The sequence below is a fragment of the Pithys albifrons genome, chromosome 27, assembly GCF_047495875.1.
Source record: "Pithys albifrons albifrons isolate INPA30051 chromosome 27, PitAlb_v1, whole genome shotgun sequence".
NCBI classification, from domain to species: domain Eukaryota; kingdom Metazoa; phylum Chordata; class Aves; order Passeriformes; family Thamnophilidae; genus Pithys; species Pithys albifrons.
In genome coordinates, this window is record NC_092484.1 from 188611 (window position 1) to 207379 (window position 18769).

An 18769-nucleotide genomic window follows, 5' to 3' on the forward strand; every position below is an offset into this window, starting at 1 on the left:
AATAAAAATTTATTTATAAAATCTTCAAGTAGCCCCAGAAAATCAGGAAAATAGTCTTTTCAGTTCCTTGAAAATAATCACAAGGAAAACAGTCACAGGAGGTTGCAACGTCTTTTGTCCAACATAAAACCAGGAGTTTTCTTCAGGAAAGTGGCACCCTTGATCCACAGAGAAATAAGATTAGTCCCAGTCCCAGCAGAATCACTAATCTAGGATTTGAAATTAATTTGACCTCTGCCCTTGGCTGATGCTGGTCAGACCCTCTGCCTGGTGTGTCCCTCGCTGTCCTGGGGCCCAGGGGGCACAGTGTCCACCTGCATCGTGTTGTGGTGCCCGATCTGGACCATCCGCGCGTTCTGAATCACCAGGGGAGGGATGTTGTAGTGGCCTGGGGGGAGCAGGGCCTGGGGGCTGAGGGGACTCATCTGAGCAGGGGGAGGGACCCTGGGGCTGGGGGGACACCACTGGTGGGGTGGCCCTGGTGGCCATGGCTGTGTTGCTGCTGGAGGCACCCGGGGGTGGGAGCCAAGGCTCAGACCAGCCAAGTTCTGCTGGGCCTGCTGCCGTTCCCACCACAGCTGGAGTTTCCTTCTCTGCATCTGCTCCCACAGGGCTTTCTTCTGACTGATCCTCTCGGGGCTAAAAGTCCTGAGCACATTCCTGGGGAACAGGGGAGTGCTCTCGTCGAGGGTCACCAGGGCTCTGAGCATGCCGGGGAGGGCACTGCGCTCCAGGGCGTTGGCCCTGGGCAGGAACGGGATCACAGAGTCGCGCTTGGAGGGGTCCAGGATGGACTGCATCAGAGCAGTGTCTGTCTGGAACAGGCACAGGTTGCATGGGAAGTTCTTGGTCAGCAGGAGGATCATGAAGGCGGAGTTTTCCATCGCCTCCTGGAAGCAGGTCATGTGGCTGCGGCCGGCAATGAAGAAATCCTCGCAGAGGGTGGCACCGTTGGGCACCCCCAGGCTCTCCAGCAGGTTCTTCACCCGATGGGCAACAAGCTCATCCTCACTGGCATGCAGGACAACAAACGTGAAGAACTTGCCGCCCTCTGGCTCTGACAGGGACACTGGATCCGCAGCTGGGACAGGAGGAGGAGGCCAGGCTGGAGAGGAGGATGAGCACAGGGGAGGGGGATTTAAGCTGGGAGGAGGTTTCTGAAGAGGAGGAAGGGTTGAGGAGAAGGAATAGGTAGGAGGAGGTGGAAGGGAACAGGTTGAAATGGAAGCAGATGTAGAGTTAGAAGGAATGTCTGCTGGAACATGAGAGTCCTCTATGGATACGTGGGTAGGATCAGTACCCACTGCAGCTCCTGGGTCAGGAAGACCAGTAGACAATTGCTTTTCATCCTGCTTTTCATCCGTGTGTTCTCTTGGAGCAGGAGGTTCTGTTGCTGTGCTGGGAACATCAGTGCCCTGGGCAGGCTGGACCTCAGCCCCCTCTGAGGGCAGGGGCATCTCAGGGGCAAGGAGGGCTGGGGGGCAGGAGCTGCCCTGCAGAGCCTCCTCTGCCTGGGGCACCTGGGCCCCCGTGTCCTGCCCAGGCTGGGGGCTGGGGCTGCTGGGCCAGCTCGACTCCTGGGGGCTGGGTCTGTCTGTGTCCCCATGGGGGTGTCCCCTGCTGGGCTGGGGAGGGGACTGGCTGTGCAGAACCACCGTGGGGGATGCACTGATCTCCAAGCAGCTGGTGGGAGAAGAGCTGCCCACGGAGCACAAGGTCCGTGGGGCTGAGAGGTCTGAGTGGCCTCTGATCTGCACTGGAGAACTTCTCACCACGTAGTTGGGGCCACCTGAACAGAGAAATCCTGTGCCCTCATCAGATCTCAGCGTCCTAAATCTGTCACTGGGGTCCATGCTGGCAGCAAAGCCATGTTTGTCCTGGTCCTCAGGTGGGATGTCGTTGGGTATCCCCTGCTGAGTGTCCTGGCAGGCCTTGGTGGCAGCCTGGCAGGCTTTGTCCCAGGCCTCAGCACTGCACAGTTTCTCCTGTGCCAACACTTCGTACACCTGTGCCAGAAGTGCCATGGCACCTGCATCCAGCTGGGGAGGCTGCAGATCCTCCCCATCCTGCTGCACTCCTGCAGCGCCCAGTTTGGCCTGCTGGACATACTGGGCTGCTGGGTTATCCCTCAAGGCATCCAAACAAATCCTTGCATCTGTTTCTTGCCCCAGAGTAAGCAGGACCATGGCCTGCAGTAACCTGCTGCTGGGCCCAGGTATCAGGTGCTTCAGCTTGTGTTTGAGGCTCAGGAGTTTGTCCTGTGGGACCTGGGATAGAATATTAAAGATGTCCTCAAGGCCTGGCTGGAGCTCAGTGCTCTGTGCCATCTCAGCAGCTCCTGGCCCACACTGTGGAGTGAAGCAGCAGCGATGGAAAGAGCATCTTGTGGCCAAGGTGTGTTCCGTGGGGGGCTCTGGGATGTCCCAGTGGCACTTCTGGGGCCACACAATGAAACTGGGATATCTCTGTCCTGGGGAACCTGTGAGGAGAACAGAGCAGGTTCAGGGAGGGTCACTGGGGAGCTGAGGGGATGCTCCTGAGGCTGGGGGAGCTCCCAGACTCTCCCTCACAGCCCTCAGGTGTTTCTGCTCTGTGCCTGCAGCTCTGCAGTGCTCTGTGCATTACTCTGACTGTGCTAAGCCAAGAGCACATTCCTTAAATTCATTTCATGTTAATGATAATGGGCTTTAAATAATTGCTGAAGGAGTGATGTACTGAGGTAAATCCAAGTGTCTGTCTCCTCCAGGCAGCTGGTTCCAGGGCCCTCACAGGCTCCTTGTGATGGCAATCAAGGAATAAACCAGGCTTAGAAGAAACCCTTCCCAACTGGTAAGCCAATATCCCATCTATCCCTGCCCTGGCAGTTTGAAGCCATTCCCCTTGTCCTGTCCCTGCATCTCATGTCCCCAGTCCCTCTCCAGCTCTCCTGGAGCCCCTTTGGACTCTGGAAGGGGCTCTCAGGTCTCCCTGGAGCCTTCCCTTCTCCAGGTGACCCCCCCAGCTCTCCCAGCCTGGCTCCAGAGCAAAGGGGCCCCAGCCCTGGGAGCAGCTCCGTGGCCTCCCCTGGGCTCTCCAGCAGCTCCACGTCCTTGTGCTGGTCCTGGAGCTTAACTGGGGCCATTATATCCCCATCCCCAGCTGAGCCCTGGGCCCCCACACTCACCCGAGGCCCCTGAGCAGGGTTTGATTGAACAGCAGAAGTGTCCGGAGCAGAGGAGGAGATTGCCGGTGGGACACACGGAGTTCCCGGTTGGGACACTGCTCCAGGCGCTGCCTGAGCCTGTGCAGGACCTTTCTCTATTTAAGGGAGCGCCTGCAAATGCCCCCCAATAACTTTCAACTGCGGAAAGTTTTTACTTTCGATCTGCTGGTTTCCGCTCTCGTAAAAATCCTCCAATTGCCCAACGAGCGCGGAAGTTGAAGCGGCGGCCGGAGAGAGAGAGGGAGGGGATGAGCCTGGGTGGGATGGAATGAGCTGGGTGGGAAGGAACGAACTAGGGTGGGATGGGAAGGAAGGAGCCGGGTGGGATGGGAAGGAAGGAGCCTACCTGCGACCGGTCCTGCGCTCCCGGTGCCCGGGGCGGGCGGAAGCGGCGGGGGCGATGGGCACGGCCGGGGCGGAGCGAGGCGGGACCGGGAGAGCTCGGGGACCGGGAGAGCTGTTTGGGTTAATTTCCTTAAAACAGACTGACTGTGTTGTGGGACACCACTCGAACACTAAGAATTTAGGGGGAAAAATAAACTTGAAGCTGCAAGTCTAATAGAGAAGCAAGGGTAGCAAACATTGAATGAGAGTGCAGGTGGTGGGGGGGAGCAGGGCAGGGGGACCAGTGCTGGAACCGGGATGGGCAAGGCTGGATGGCCCAGGATCCAGAGGGGACACAGGAGGAGCAGGAGTGGGACAGACCCACCTGAACCTCAGAGGCACAGGCAGAAGTTCTGCTTAAGAGCATGAGACCTGCTAAAAGCACTTGTGTTTTTCCCCTCCAGGAAGACCAAGCTGGTCAGAGAAGAGATGGGGTAGATGCAAGCTCAGAGGCAGCTCAGGTGAGGGAGAACTCGACCCTGCAGCCTCAGGGACACACAAACACACGTCTCTAATGCAGGTCACGCTTTATTCCAATGTCTGCTCAGCAGCCCCAGCACAGGGCCAGGCCAGGACAGAAGTTACCACAATAAATTACCTGAGAAATTGTTACAAAGCATCATTTGCTGGGAAAGAACCAGCACCTGCTCCCCCTCCTTTAGTAACAGGATATTCTGATCCCATGGCAGGGCAACTCGTGGGAAAAGCTGCCCCCTTTGCAGATTCATGGCTGGGAAGTGCTTTGGGCACAGAACTAGGAAAGATAAGCCCCTAAGAACTGTCATGTTTAAAGAAAACCCCACCCTGCTGAGTGAAGGAAAAAGAGTTTGCTGATCCATGAAGAGAAATGTCTTCCTGAAGAGCAGCTTCTTGCCCCAGCTGTGCCAGATGTGCTGCATCCGGCACAGCCTCCCCGGAAGCAAAACAGGCCCAGAGGAAGTCGAGTCTGGACTGTGTTTTTAAGGTTGTAGAAGGCGGGAAACGGTGTCAAAAATCCAGCTCAGCATCTTCTCAAGACTTCCACAGCTTGGGTGAATTAAAAACAAAGCCAACATTAAAAGTAGGTTGAGAGCACTTCTTCTCTCCCACAACTTGTCTCAGCAGGAATTGGCCACTCCCACGTGCAGCAGGGCCGAGGTAAAGAGCTGAAGTGCAGGTCCCCATCTTCCCTTTCAGCACAGCAGGGATTGAAAAACGGGAAATCAAGATGCACAATCACCCCACCTTGGTTATCCAATCTCCTTGAAACTACATCTGGCTGTGAACTCAGAGCAGGAAGGGTTCGTGGCAGGACTGGACACACAACAGAAGATCAAGTGCTGCTCTAACCAGGGAGCCTTGGCCAGGAGGGTTGGGATTTCTCAGAGATCTTCCTCTGGGGCACTAGTTTTGATCTCCCTTGCAGCCAGTGCCACCTCTGTGTCTTTCTCTGCCTTCTCCATCTTCCCTGTTTTCTCCTTCACCTTCCCTGCCTTCCCCTCCTGCTTCTCTCCCTTCTTCACCTTCCCTGCCTTGCCCTCTTGCTTCTCTGCCTTCTTCACCTTCCCTGTCTTCTCCTCCAGATTCTCTGCCTTCCCCTCTCTCTTCTCTGCCTTCTTCACCTTCCCTGTCTTCTCCTCCAGCTTCTCTGGCACTGCACAACCTTCCTCTGGGACCCTGTTGGTTCCCTTGGGCTCTTTGGGTGTCTCAGTCACCTCCTGCCATGACAGAGCCTTTTCCAACACGGGTAATTTTCTATCAGTCACCACATCTTTCTTCTGCTGCTTTCTGCTGTCCTGTGCCACCTTAGCTATGGCCCTGAAGGGCCCCACGAGCCAGTTCAGAGGGATGTTGTGACTGACATACTCAAACAGGACATCGAGGGACCCCCGGGCTTCTGCCACACGGTCCCGGTTCTGCCTCAGGGTGGCACTGGAGAGGTCCTGGAAAGACATGGCACTGGAAAAAGAGCTGTGGAGCCTGTGGATACTTCGAGTGGCCTGGTACACAGCTTCTTGGATGCTGCTGGGGAGGCCTTGGATGCTGGTTTTGAGGTTCTCGTAGACAGGCTGCAGCTGGTGGGTGATGATCCTCAGCATGGTCAGAGTGCGGGACTCCACCTGCTGGGAGAGACACAGCTCAGTTACCAGGGCAGGAGGGGTGGGCAGGGGCCAGGAGGCCTGGGCAGATGCACCTTCCAGGGTACCTCTGGCTGGCAGGCAGTTTGGACTTGGTTTCCTTTGGGCTGGGTCAGGCACCAGTCCACCCACAGCTGATGGAGCTTCTGCTGCCTTTCCAGCAGCTTCTGGCCAACCTCCTGTTTCACAGACTGAATCTGGTGGGAGAAACGACAGGAATTGCTGTAGTGTAGCACACAGAGAGGCAGAGGGGAGGGACCCCAGGGAGGGATCTGGGGTGACACGGAGCTGGTGCAGGATGGAGGAGGAGCTTCCAGCTGAAGAGCAGGGCGGGAAGGCTCCAGAGAGGAGGAAAGAGGGAAAAGCGTGTTTGTACCAGTTTGATTGCCCTCTGCAGCCGTGAGAGGGTGTCCTGGGTACGGTGCCTGATGCCATGCAGCTTCCTGAGGGAGTGCTGGTGGGCTCTGTGCCTCACTGTGCCCGACAGCGACCCGAGGCGCACGAAGTAGCTGCGCTGCCGCCGCTGCTCCTCCACCGACACCATCCCAACGCCCTCCACTGCCACGGCCAGGCCACCTGGAGGGGACAAGAACAGAGCTGCAGCTGGGAGGGGCAAGAGGCCAGGCCCCTCTGGAAAACAGGAGTGCTGAGAGCAGCTGTGGGAACAGAAGAGCTTTGTGGTTGCTCAGGTGTTAAGGCAGGTCTGTGCCTGCTCCCCGTGTTCTCTTCAGCTGAGCAGACTCGATGGGGAGGTTGAAGCGTGAACCCAAACGTGTTTATTTACCTCAAGGCTGATGGCCAAGGACAGTAAATGCTTGAACTCTGTCCCATCCCACGTGGCAATGTGGTGTTGACAGCCAGCCAGGTTGGTGGCACACTCAGAGCTCCCTGCCTGCCTCAGCAGCTGCTCTTGCTGTAGCAGGGCCTCTCTACCCACGCGGGAAAGGGTTTGCATTTAGAAGCGCCAGGTAAGCAGATTTTTACCTAATTCCTCCTCTGTCATCGGCAGGAAATGATCCACCAGGTCCTCTGACATACCCAGCACAGATTCCACTCCACCAGCCACTGCCTGGCTCACTGCCTTGGCCTTGCTGATGCTGTTGGCCACCACTGAGTTGGTCATCTCCACGCCCTCCTGGAGAGCCTCTCTGCCCTGCTCCAGGGCTGTGCTCAGCTTGCCAGTGATGGTGCCATATGCAGCATCCAGAGCTGTGCTGACCGTGGAAGTGACCACGGATTTGGTCTTCTCAACGCCATCCTGAACAGCCCCTTTGGTCATGTCCACTGCCTCGGTCACCTTGTTGGTCACCAGGTCCTTGGCTCCCTGGGCAGCCTCCACAGCGTTGACAATTGTAGAAGCAACTGCAGATTTGGTCATGTCAACACTGTCCTCTACAATGTGCTTACTGAGGTCCACTGCTTTGGTCACCTTGTCTGTCACCAGCTCCTTGGCGCCCTGGGCAGCCTCCAGAGCACTCACAATGGTGGAAGCAACTGCAGACTTGGTCCTGTCCACACTGTCCTCCACCATGTGCTTGGTGACATCCACAGCCTCCGTCACCTTGTTGGTCACCAGGTCCTTGGCGACATCCACAGCCTCTGTCACCTTGTTGGTCACCAGGTCCTTGGCACCTTGAGCAGCCTCCACAGCACTGACAATTGTAGAAGCAACTGCAGACTTAGTCCTGTCCACACTGTCCTCCACCATGTGTTTGGTGACATCCACAGCCTCTGTCACCTTGTTGGTCACCAGGTCCTTGGCACCTTGAGCAGCCTCCACAGCACTGACAATTGTAGAAGCAACTGCAGACTTAGTCCTGTCCACACTGTCCTCCACCATGTGTTTGGTGACATCCACAGCCTCTGTCACCTTGTTGGTCACCAGTTCCTTGGCTCCCTGGGCAGCCCCTACAGCTGCAGTGATGGTGGAGGCCACAGCAGACTTGGTCCTGTCCACACTGTCCTCCACCAGGTCCTTGGCGACATCCACAGCCTCTGTCACCTTGTTGGTCACCAGGTCCTTGGCACCTTGAGCAGCCTCCACAGCGTTGACAATTGTAGAAGCAACCACGTACTTGGTCTTGTCCACACTGTCCTCCACCATGTGCTTGGTGACATCCACAGCCTCTGTCACCTTGTTGGTCACCAGGTCCTTGGCTCCCTGGGCAGCTTCCACAGCACTGTTGACAGTGGAGGTGACCACTGACCTGGTCAGCTTGACACTGTCCCCAACAACATTTTTGGTGATGTCCACAGCTTCAGTGACCTTCTCAGCCACGGCCCCTCTGGCCTCACAGGCAGCATCCATAGCAGATGTCACCTTGGTGGAAACCAGCTGCTTGGTGTCTGAGATCACCTACAGCAGGGGGAGGCAGAGCAAGAGATTTTTTTGGGGAAAAAAGTATGTTTCCCTCCCTCAAAAGTCTTGCCCATGTGGTTGGTTTGCTTGCAGCCTGGTGGGGGCCAGGGAGGGCAGGGCACCTCACAGGGACACCTCTCCAGCCTCCTCCAGCTGGCAGTGCCCCCTCCAGCCCTGCTGAAGGTTATTCCCCATATTCCCCTGTGCCCATAACAGCTCCACCCAGCCATGGCTTCCCCAGGGCAGCCTCTCCCCTACCTTATCTGCAGGCTGCTGGAGGAAGGGCAAGGTCTCCTCCAGCTGGTCCAGTCCTTTGCAGGCAAATTCATTCACAAGTGCAACTGGAAGGGACAGCAGGTACCAGTTAGTTCATTCCTCAGTCTGGGGAGGGATTTTTGAGCCTACAGTGGCCAGTTCAGGATACACTCATGAAAGCAAGGCCAAAAAATATATATATAAATCACCATTCTAGGGCAGGATTTGTGTGGTTGTGTTGTTAAAAAGTGAACAAACTCTACAATTTGGGAGGTTCCAAGAGTCTGTTTTGCCTTCCCAGATTTCTATCTGTAGAATTTACTCCAACTGGAGTGTAGCACTGGCCCCTGGTGGGAAAGGCAGTGGGTTTAAAGGTTCCAAAGTGTTGGGATGAGCCAGACTGAGCCATAACTGAGGTGGACTCTGGTCAGAACTTGGAGGGATGGAGAAAGAAAAGGGAGTTTCTACTTTGTAACTTAAAGAAACCAAATGGTTCCTGCCAGTAACAGTTTCATGTCCATGAAATCCACTGTCCATGTAATTCAGTGTTCAGGAGCTGCTGAGTGGGAGACCCAGGGCTAGTATTAATTAACTAAATTAATGTGCTGCAGGAGCTGGATGTCCCCACCCCACCTGCTCCTCTGTCAGAGGGTCTCTGCAGCCCCTCACTCACTCTGGGGCTCCAGCTGGGTCAGGATGGGCTGTGCCCCTCCCACCACGCTGCCCACGGCCACGGCAGCCACTGTCTCAGCCACGCTGCAGACCCCGCCGAGGCAGGGGTGGGACTCCTTGGTGTGGTTGTAGGCAGAGGACACCAGGTTGAAGGCAGAGTTGAGCAAGGGCAGGCTGGTCACTCGGTTGACAGCACTCTAAACCCAGGAGAAACAGTGGCATTAGAGCCCAGCCTCAGGCTGGGGGTGAGCACAGCCAGAAAGGTCCCAGGGGGACAGCAAATCCACCTCCTCATCCTTCTGAAACTCAGGGCTGAGAAGACTCATCCAAAGGTCCCTCCCAAGCCAGTGACAAAGCCAGGGGTAACTGAGCTCTGGGCTCCTGGACTGAGTCACTGGTTTCAGCACCAACCCAGATGTGGAAGCAGGACCTGGAACAGCTCATGGCTCTCAATTCCTTGCATCACTTGAGCCAGTCCAGAATTCTCTTGAGCAAAACAGTCACCTCCTGTGCTGAGGGAGTTTCAATTTGGCCACAGCTCCGTGTGGTTTATCTTCCTGTCCCCCCACCCTGGTTTGGGAGCTGGCAGAGGTTTACCAGCATCTTGTTGGGCTGTTGAGTGTTGCCCTGACACCTACCACTTGCTGCTGCTCCTCAGCCTTCAGCAGGTCTGGTCTGGGGGTCTTTCCTGAGGCCATACTGGATTCAGCTGCAGCTGAAAGGAAAAACAAGAGTTTAACAGCATGAGGACAACTTCATCTCCTCCAGTGAAATAAAGTCCAACCAAAACAGGTGAAAAGCAGAGGGCAGCCAAGCTGGGCTCCATCAGTCAGCTGTGCCAGGGGAGGTGCAGGTTGGGCATCAGGGTGAGTTCCCTCACAGAAAGGGCTGTTAAACATTGGAAGGGGCTGCCCAGGGAGGTGGTGGAGTCACTGCCCCTGGAGGTGTTCAGGGAACAACTGGAAGTGGCACTCAGTGCTCTGGGCTGGTTGGAGATCACTCAAAGGTTGAACTCAACCAGCAGGATGAGCTTCCCAAGCTGCAGCATTCCAGCCTGAACCTTTTCTTCCCATCCCACTAAACACTTAGGCAGGAAACTCTCCTCACTTCCTGTGAAACCAAAGCTCAGCAGCATTCTTGTGACATAATGGGATTAAAGAAGTATAAAGTGATGCAATCATTTCAATGTGTGTTGGCTTCCCCAGCACAGGCCTCAGTTGGTATCTGGACACTCCAGGATTGGCAATAAATCCAGGATTACTGCTCAGCCTTACTCAGGCACAGCAGGGATTTGAGCACATTTGTTCTTCAGCAGAGTCTGCTTTTCCCTCCTTTACCAGTTAATTCCTCTCCTTAGATTTGCTCTGGCATTTTCCAGTGGAAAACCCTCAAAGCAGAATTCCTCCCAGACTGGATTCCCAAGCCATTCACTGCTCCAGGAGCCCTGGCAGACTCTGCCCCACAAAAACTTGCCCATCTGAGTTGTGGCACAGCCCATTGTCTTGTTTCTTGTGTTCTTTGCCTCGTGTGAGGTTTTTATTTTACTGAGAAACAGGAACAGAGAGCTGTGGAGAAGCAGTGAAAGCAGCAATTGTGAGCCCTGGGCTGGGCTCTGCCACCAACCAGAGACACCAAATATTGCTGCATTAACCTCTCAATTAGTCAGAATTGATTGTGATCTGGGCAGAGCAGTGATGTAAAGTGGCACAGCACAAGTTGTCACCTCCAGCCTCTCCCCTGAGAGGGCAGGAGCCAACACTCCTCTGGATTCCCACCAAATTTATCTGCACAGCAAACCCAGCTGGAACTTCCCCAGGCTGGGAGAACTTGTAGGAAAATGCTCCAAACAAAGCAGGGCTTGAGTGTGAAGTCTCTGCCCAAAGTCCACAGGTTTGTTGTCAGGGGTTGCTCCTCTTGCTTTGCTTTGGGGCAAGTTGGTTGTTTCTTTGAGTCCAAACAGGCTGACCCAGGGGCAAAGCAGCTCTTTCAACACCACCACAAACAACCCCTTTGCTCAGTTATTTTCCTGCTACACAGTGGGAAAAGCTCCAAGTGTGGAGTTTGACACCAAGGTCTCGGTGTCAGGGTCAGCACAGACACAGGAACAGGGGGAGGAGGGGAGGGAAGGCAGCAACAACCCCTGGGCTGGTGTAACACCTGGGGAAAGGCTGAAATCCACCTCTGGAGTGCAGAGATCCCACAGGGATCAGGGATGCAGCTGTGCCAGGGACAGTCCTGCAGCAGCACAGTCGTGTCAGAACAAGGTCTGTTCTCTGTGTGGGAGAAATCCACGTGTTGCAACACCAGGATTTGCAGTGTGGGCAAAACTCCACAAACCACAGCATGGTTTGATTTTCTCTTTCCCCTGCAAAAGTGCTGAGCAGCCCTTGTTGGACTTCAAAGGCTGCAGGAAAACACAGAGCTGGGCAGCTCTGGGGCAGCTGGTCCAGAATCCTTTGGAGAGGGCCCAGCCAAGCCAGGATTGCTGGGAGTGGAAGTCCCAGAGGAACAGAAACAGCAGCACTGGATGCCTTGGTTGTGGTTTGCTTTGTAGGACAGGGATGACCAGATGATTTCATGCCATTGCTACATCAGAAATATTAGGTCACTGCTGGAGAAAGTTCTTGAAACAAGTGGTTTCAGGACAATGAAACTCTTCGGTGCAATTTTCTGGGATCAAGAGCTGAAGTGCTGATTTGATTGGTGCCCAGTTGGGTACAAGTCTGAAGTCAGTGAAAGGGCAAGGACAGTGGCACCAAACCCAAAGGACAGTGGCACCAAACCCAAAGGACAGTGGCACCAAACCCAAAGGACAGTGGCACCAAACCCAAAGGACAGTGGCACCAAACCCAGCCAGCTGCTCCCTTTCTGTGCCCTGACCTTTCCTGCTGGATCAGCCCCTCCCCAACTCATCCCACTCTGCCCGTGCCCAGAGCTGGTTCTTTGACTCCCCTTGGCTGTGAGGTCCTTGTTTCCCTTGTGCAGAGCAGTTCTGCTCCATCAGAACAGGCTCCTGGTGCATCATCCTGCAGACACCAGGAGGGTTTTTCTCCCTTCCAAAGGGATTTCACCAGGGGAGGACAGAGCCACGGCCAGGGGGGCTGGTTCAGCAGCTGAACTGTCCTTTCCTTCTCGACCACTGAGGAAAACAAAGCTAAATGTAGTGCTTTAGGTCTGAGCAGGGAGGGCTAACCAGGGCGGAGGTATTTGTGGTTAAAGCACTTGCCTACATTCCTTTCGAGATTGGCCACTGATAGCCTAGTTCCCAAAAATGCAGAGCTGGGTCATGGGATGTCTGTGGGGAATGGGCTGTGAGTGCTCCAGGGCAGAGGCTCCTTTAGGAGGAGCATCAGGTGATCTCCAGCCTCAGGGCAGCAGCTTCGGGATGGTTGGCAGAGGTGCCCACCTCACCCTTCTGGATAAACCAGCAGCATTAGGGAACCTCCAAGATCAAAGTCACCTCTGCAAACCAGGCAGGGCTTCCACACACCCTTCCAACAGAAACCAAACACCACAACCAGTGACCACCACTGGGTCAGTAACTCCTTGGAACAGAGAGATTTTAGGGAAGAGGAGAGGAAGTTCTAATGGAAACAGCCTCTCAGCACTTGCCATTCAGCAGCTTTGCCACGAGGACAGACCTCTGGGTTTCAGCTGGAACCTGCAGAACAAGAAGCTCAACACATTTCCATCTGGAAGCTTCAGCAGAACCAGCTCCAGTAATTGAGATCCTCTCCAGCCATCCACAGGTCCTGGGAGTCACCACCACACTCAAATCCCTACTACTCTTGAGAAACACCCACCCAGTTTGCCAGAGATGCTGCAGGGAGCCCTGCAGGGGACAGGGACACGGGGCCCTTGACTAAGAGGTCCCCTGTCACTCAGCCACCCCATTATCGTGCCAGCCCCACGGGGACATGTGGCACAGCCACAGGCAGCTCTGGCTGTGCTGTCACAGGAAGGGAATGCCCCACTGATCACCTGCCCCTGGAGCCACCCACTGCCTCCCCATCAGCACAGGGTGACAGCCCAGGAGTGCCCCACGTGCTGCCCCCGAGGGGGAGTCACCTCCTGTGGGTCCAGGCAGGGCTGGCACCTTCAGCAGACACCAAGTAGCAAAGGGCTTTTAAATCCAAAACTCCTCAGTCACAGACCCACAGAGTCACCAAAGAGTCACCTCAGAGCTGGGAAGAGCCTTCAGGGAAGGATTCAAATCCCAGAATGGTTTGGTTTGGAAAGGGCCTTAAAGATCATCTCTTTCCAACCCCTTTGAGCCAGCCTTTGAGCCCTTCCCCAAGGCACAGACACACATCAAGGCACTGAAACAGCACCCTTGGCCTCAGAGAGCCAGGACAACCCAACCAGGGAGGGCAGTGGGGATGCCCACCCAGCCCCCTGATGTCCCAGGGAGCTGGAACAGCCCTGTGGGCACACACAGCCCCTGAGCAACCCCAGGGCCAGGAGCCCAGGGCTGGCAGGGCAGAGCCAGAGCCAGAGCCAGAGCCAGGCCAGGAGCCCTGGGCTGGTGGGGCAGAGCCAGAGCCAGGAGCCCCAGGCTGGTGGGGCAGAGCCAGAGCCAGGCCAGGAGCCCCGGGCTGGTGGGGCAGAGCCAGAGCCAGGCCAGGAGCCCCGGGCTGGTGGATGGAGGCAGAAAAGGGGCTGCAGAAGCCCTGGGAGAGCAGGGGCAGCTTTGGGGACCCCCTCCCAGCCCCAAGACAAGTCACACCTCCCCTCACATTCCAGACCTGCCACCTCCCCTCACATTCCAGACCTGCCACCTCCCCCAGCCCAGACCTGCCCCCCTTACCCCAGCCCAGCCTTACCTGGCTCAGCCCAGCTCCCGCCGCTGCTCCGCTCCGGCACTGGCAGAACTGGGAGCGCTGGGTGTGCCCCTTAAATACCCCAAGGGGCTGATGTGCAGCTCAGGGAGCCAATTGGGAGGCTGCAGGTCCTGGCCTGGCCAATGGGGAGTGGGTGGCACAGGGAGGTGGGGGGTGACAGGAGAGGCTCTGAAGGTCCCTCAGGGGACAGTGGGGGGTGTGGGAGCTGCTGTTTGTCCCCCCAGGGGGGACACACCTGACAGGGTGTCCTGGGAAACCTGTCAGAGGGTGTCCATCCCCCAGAGCTCTGGCCTTGGGGTCATGGAATCCTGGAATATCCTTAGTTGGGAAGGACCCCCAAAGACCATCAGTCCCACTCCTGGCCCTGCACAGACACCCCAACAATCTCCCCCTGTCCCTGTCCCACTGTCCAAACACTCCTGGAGCTCTGGTCGTGCCCACTGCCCTGGGGAGCCTGGTCAGTGCCCACCCCCCTCTGGGGCAAGAGCCTTTCCCTGAGCTCCATCCCAGCCCTCCCCTGTGGACAGGGATGTGCCCCTGCCTGGCAGAAGCTCCACTGCTCCATCCCATCCAAACCATTCCCTGTTCCTGTGCAAGGGGCTTGTCCCAGGGGCAGCTGCAGGCACTGCTCCTGTTCCCACATTTTCTGGGGTTCCCACGTGGCTGCACCTCAGGGTGGCTGGTCCTGTGCCCCAGTGTGTTCTTGGCAAACCCTCCTGTGCTGCACCAGGTTTGGTGCCTCCCCAGGGAGTCTCTCCTGCCCCAGCCCAGTCCAGGCTCCACCAAACTCCTGATGGGGAAACCTCCTGTTTCTCCACTTTGCTGTGATTCCCAAGACAGGAGATGATTTTCCTTTTTATCCTTGCAGAGGGCCCAGCACTGCAGGACTCTGGGGAGCCTTAATACCTGTAACAAATACCAAAACCTCCAGTTAATGCTTCTCTTTTCCATTTGTGCCTTTTCATCTTCAGCTCTCAAAACGTGGTTTGAAAACATCAATTAAGCTTCCTGTTGTCTGTTTGCAAGATCAGTGGGGGAGGAAACTGAGGCACAGGTAAGAATTATCTGAAGTCTTCTAAGGCTATTAAATGATTGAGTCACCTTGTTTTTGGCAGCAGAGCTTGGGACTGTTCCTGCAGTACCATGAAGACAGTGGGGCAGGAGGGGAGTTGGAAATGTGCTGCTAATCAGACAAAAATGTGGACAATTCTCACTGCTGAGCTTTGAGGTTGGAAGGAATCCCCATCCTGTCAGACTTAGCATGAAGTTGTTGGCTGGAAAGGCCTCTGGGGATCAGGAATTCCAGCCCCTGCCAGGCCAGGGGGGCTGTGGGGTCTGAATCCTGAAACCTCCCAGGGCTGGAGCTCTCCCATGGCCTCTCTGGGTTTGGGATCCACTGGATCTGGGTATCACATTGTGCTCCTAAGGAAGAAGCAGTTCCCAATGTCCACTCTGAGCTTCCCCAGCTACAAATTGTGGCTTTTGCCTCTTGTTTTATCCCTGCTGAGAAGAGTTTTTGGGCATTTGTCTGTGTGACATAAACATATTCTGTCATCACCTGGGAATCTTTTATAGAATTCCAGACCCCCAGAATGGTTTGGGTTGGAAGGGATCACAAAGCCCACCCAGTGCCACCCCTGCCATGGGCAGGGACACCTCCCACTGTCCCAGGGTGTTCCAACCTGGCCTGGGACACTGGCAGGGATGGGGCAGCCACAGCTGCTTTGCCCAACCTGTGCCAGGGCCTGCCCACCCTCCCAGGCAGGAATTCCTTCCTAATCTCTATTCTAAACATGCCCAGTTTAGAAATGTTTGATGCAGTCCTGAAGTGTTTGATATCTTGTGCTAAAACTGAAGCCAAAGAGTGTCTGTTAAGATCTGTCAGGGAAATAAAAGATGTTCTTGTCTCTTGTCTGCCCTCTGAAGAGCTGATGAAATGTGAGGGGTTTGCAGGGAACAGGGAATCAAGAAATGAGTCCTGTGTTTTCCTGGGTGTTGGCCTGACACAGACAGTGCTGCATCCCCAGGTAAAGTGTCAGTGACCAAACTGTCAGGGAGTTCATGGTGTGAAGTGGCCAAGTGGGTCAGTTGTGGTGGGGATGGGGAAAGTCTCATGAGACAGGTTGTGTTTCATCACCCAAGTGATACTGAAACACCTTCCTGTGGCTGCAGAGGGGCACAGAGGAATGGCAGCAGAATGGCAAGTGCCACATTAACACAAGTGGTAATTATAATTAACTAGGCAGTGTTTAATATCTAATGTGTGGCTTTGGTGGCAGAGGAAAATGCTGGTGCTCAGAGCTCCTGCTTGGTGGTAGAACAGGGTCAGAACACCAAGTTTTGGGGATTGCAGTGCCCAAGCAAAGGTTGGCACCATCATCTCTGTGGCCCTTGTTACAGTATAAAAGGCACAGATTTAAATCCCAGATCAAAGCAGCAGGAAAAGGTTTGGTGGGCGTGGGAAGGGCGTGGGAGGCAGCAGAGGAACATGCCTGGGGAAGGGAAGGGAAGGGGAAGGAGCTGTGTGGGCTGAGGGCACAGGCCCTGGGCAGTGCCATGGCAGGAGCTGCAGCCTCGAGACACGGGGCAGAATCCTCAGGTGATGCCCAGGTGCCCACCCACCCCCTGTGCCTGGCAGGAGCAGCAGATGCCCTTCTCTGCAGCCCTGCAGCTGCTTTACAGCTGTGCCTTCAGCTCTGCCTGGGCACAGAACCTGCCCAGCCTTGTGCTCCTCAGTTGTGCCAGTCCCACATGGCACTCTGTAGAGCAGAGAACCTGCAGGGATGTGGAGGATTTGGAGGGTCAGGCCCTTCTGTTGGGTCCCCACTGCTGGGAGGGAGCAGCTCCTGTCCCTGCTCTGCTGCCTCCCAGCTCAGCATTGTCCCTTTGGGACCAGAGGCCACTCATGACCCTGGAGCTCCCCATGGCCACTGTTCATCTCCTGCACGGCATTCCCTCCATGGTCACCCGCCAGGAGCCCTTGGTCACCTGCCAGGAGCCCGTGTCACCTGCCGGGAGCCCTTGGTCACCTGCCAGGAGCCCGTGTCACCTGCCGGGAGCCCTTGGTCACCTACCAGGAGCCCATGTCACCTGCCAGGAGCCCTTGGTCACCTACCAGGAGCCCATGTCACCTGCCAGGAGCCCTTGGTCACCTACCAGGAGCTCGTGTCACCTGCCCTGGGGCCGCACAGGCATGAGAGGGGGTGACACAGAGCCCAGGCATGTGTTGCTTTGGTTCTGCTCTGGGTTACCCCAGCAGAGCCCCTGGGCTTCCAGCAGCCTCCCTGGGCAGCTCTGCACCCTGAGCTTTCAGGACCTGCAGCACAGACCTGCCTGGAGCCCTCTGAGGGGACAGGTTGGGGACAGTGTCACTCCTGGCTCTGCTGAGCCCTCCAGATGTTTGCTGACAGCCTGTCTTGTCCCTTCACTGCCTGGCATGTTCCTGCCCCCCTTCCAGCCACTCTGCCCTCATGGAAGGGAACAGCCTGATGGTTCCTGGCTGCTCTCCCAATATTCCAGTTCACCTTTCTGCTGCTTTCCAGGCTGCAGGATGGTTCCCTACATGCTCAGCTGCTCCTCCCTCTGCTCCTGCACTCTCCCCTGTTACCTGAGGCACAGGTGAGGTGGGTGATGTAATGCTGGTGGGTTTGGGGAGGTGAGGGAGGGTCTGTCCCCTGGGCCTGCTGAACGTGTCCCCTGCCCCTGGGGCCACTGCAGGGAGCCCTTCCCTCCCTTCCCAGACACACAGACCGTGTCCTGCTGTCAGCTGGGACAGAGTCAATTTTCCCCCCAGTAGCTGGTCCAGGGCTGTGTTTTGGATTTGCCATGGGAATAATGCTGATAACACGTAATGTTTTAGTTGTTGGTGAGTTGTGTTTACTCTGAATCAAGGACTCTGCAGTTTCCCAGGCTCTGCCTGTGAGCAGAGGCACGAGGGGCTGGGGGGGACCAGGACAACTGATCTGGACTGCTCAGAGGGATGTTCCATTCCATAAACACCTGCCCAGCACAGACACTGGGAAGGGCCAAGTGCTACTGTGGGACAAGCTGGGCACTGGGCAGTGGGTGCTGAGCAGCTGCTGTGCAGCTCCTGTTTCTCTTGGGTTTTATTCTTCTCTTTCTCCTTTTCACTACTATTATCAGTATTCTTATCAATACTCTCAGTATTTTTATAATTTTCTTCACCCAAGACTTGTTTTAATCAGCTGATCATTCTTATGTACAGGCCTGGGCTTTGGTTTCTCCTAAAACTTCACTATGACCAACAATCCCCAAGCTAGAACTTCGTCTTGCTGAGTCCATCTCTTGGGAAATGAACTCACCAATTCTTTACATTTCCCTAAACTGAACTGGATGACCCTCCTGGCAGAGCCCACATTGTTTCCTCACAGCGTGGGGCACTTCCCAGATGGCAAAAGTGTTTTCAATCAGAATTAGAACTCCAGAGGAAAGAAAAGCCTAAAACAGCCCAAAAGGGAGGAAAACAAAACTCATCCCTGCAGTATAACCAAGTCATGTTCCTCATTCTGACAGTTTGTGGCCACCTGAAGCTCCCAGGGCTTTATCTCACTGAGGTCTCTGTAAGCTACTAAAGCTTTAGTAGAAAAGGAGACCTTAAAGGCAGAGTATAAATAATTTAACCTCTAATGAAATCAATGTTCCACTACTAGAATGATCTAGAAATGAGCCTTATTTTATGTGCTGTGGGGCCCCAGCTGAGGAGTGTGTAGGTGCAGACTGTTTGCAGTGTGGGGACTCCCTGAATGAGTAAAGGTTTCTCTGGAAAGTGGGGGCTGCTCCTTTGCTGCCTCTGCAGGTTCCAGGGATGTTCTTTTCCTTCAGACTGGCCAGAGCTTTTTCCAGGACCAGTCCCTGCCTGGCAGTAGGGCCGTGTTCCCCACCCGAGCCCCAGCAGCCCCTGGAGCTGTTGGCCTGGGCA

At 55.6% G+C, this 18769-nt stretch overlaps 2 protein-coding genes across 4 annotated transcripts; both read right to left on the minus strand.

Annotated features, from left to right (window-relative positions):
* On the minus strand, window positions 1-3566 carry TICAM1 (TIR domain containing adaptor molecule 1). Its single transcript, XM_071578224.1, has 3 exons — window positions 3549-3566; window positions 3164-3313; window positions 1-2479 (listed from the first exon to the last, which is right to left on the minus strand). The coding sequence occupies exon 3, from the start codon at window positions 2325-2327 to the stop codon at window positions 255-257; it is 2073 nt and encodes a 690-aa protein (XP_071434325.1). The 5' UTR covers window positions 2328-2479; window positions 3164-3313; window positions 3549-3566; the 3' UTR covers window positions 1-254.
* A 530-nt stretch (window positions 3567-4096) lies between these two features.
* LOC139683264 (perilipin-4-like) lies at window positions 4097-13859 on the minus strand. Of its 3 annotated transcripts, XM_071578220.1 has the most exons (9): window positions 13813-13840; window positions 12602-12650; window positions 9628-9704; window positions 8991-9186; window positions 8321-8403; window positions 6688-8059; window positions 6080-6279; window positions 5772-5900; window positions 4097-5688 (listed from the first exon to the last, which is right to left on the minus strand). In XM_071578220.1, the coding sequence occupies exons 3-9, from the start codon at window positions 9685-9687 to the stop codon at window positions 4948-4950; spliced, it is 2781 nt and encodes a 926-aa protein (XP_071434321.1). In that variant the 5' UTR covers window positions 9688-9704; window positions 12602-12650; window positions 13813-13840; the 3' UTR covers window positions 4097-4947. The 3 variants fall into 3 exon arrangements, with proteins under 3 accessions (XP_071434321.1, XP_071434320.1, XP_071434319.1); XM_071578219.1 differs by lacking the exon at window positions 12602-12650 and having other exon boundaries at window positions 4097-5685; window positions 13813-13859; XM_071578218.1 differs by lacking the exon at window positions 12602-12650 and having other exon boundaries at window positions 13813-13859.
* Window positions 13860-18769: the final 4910 nt, after the last annotated feature.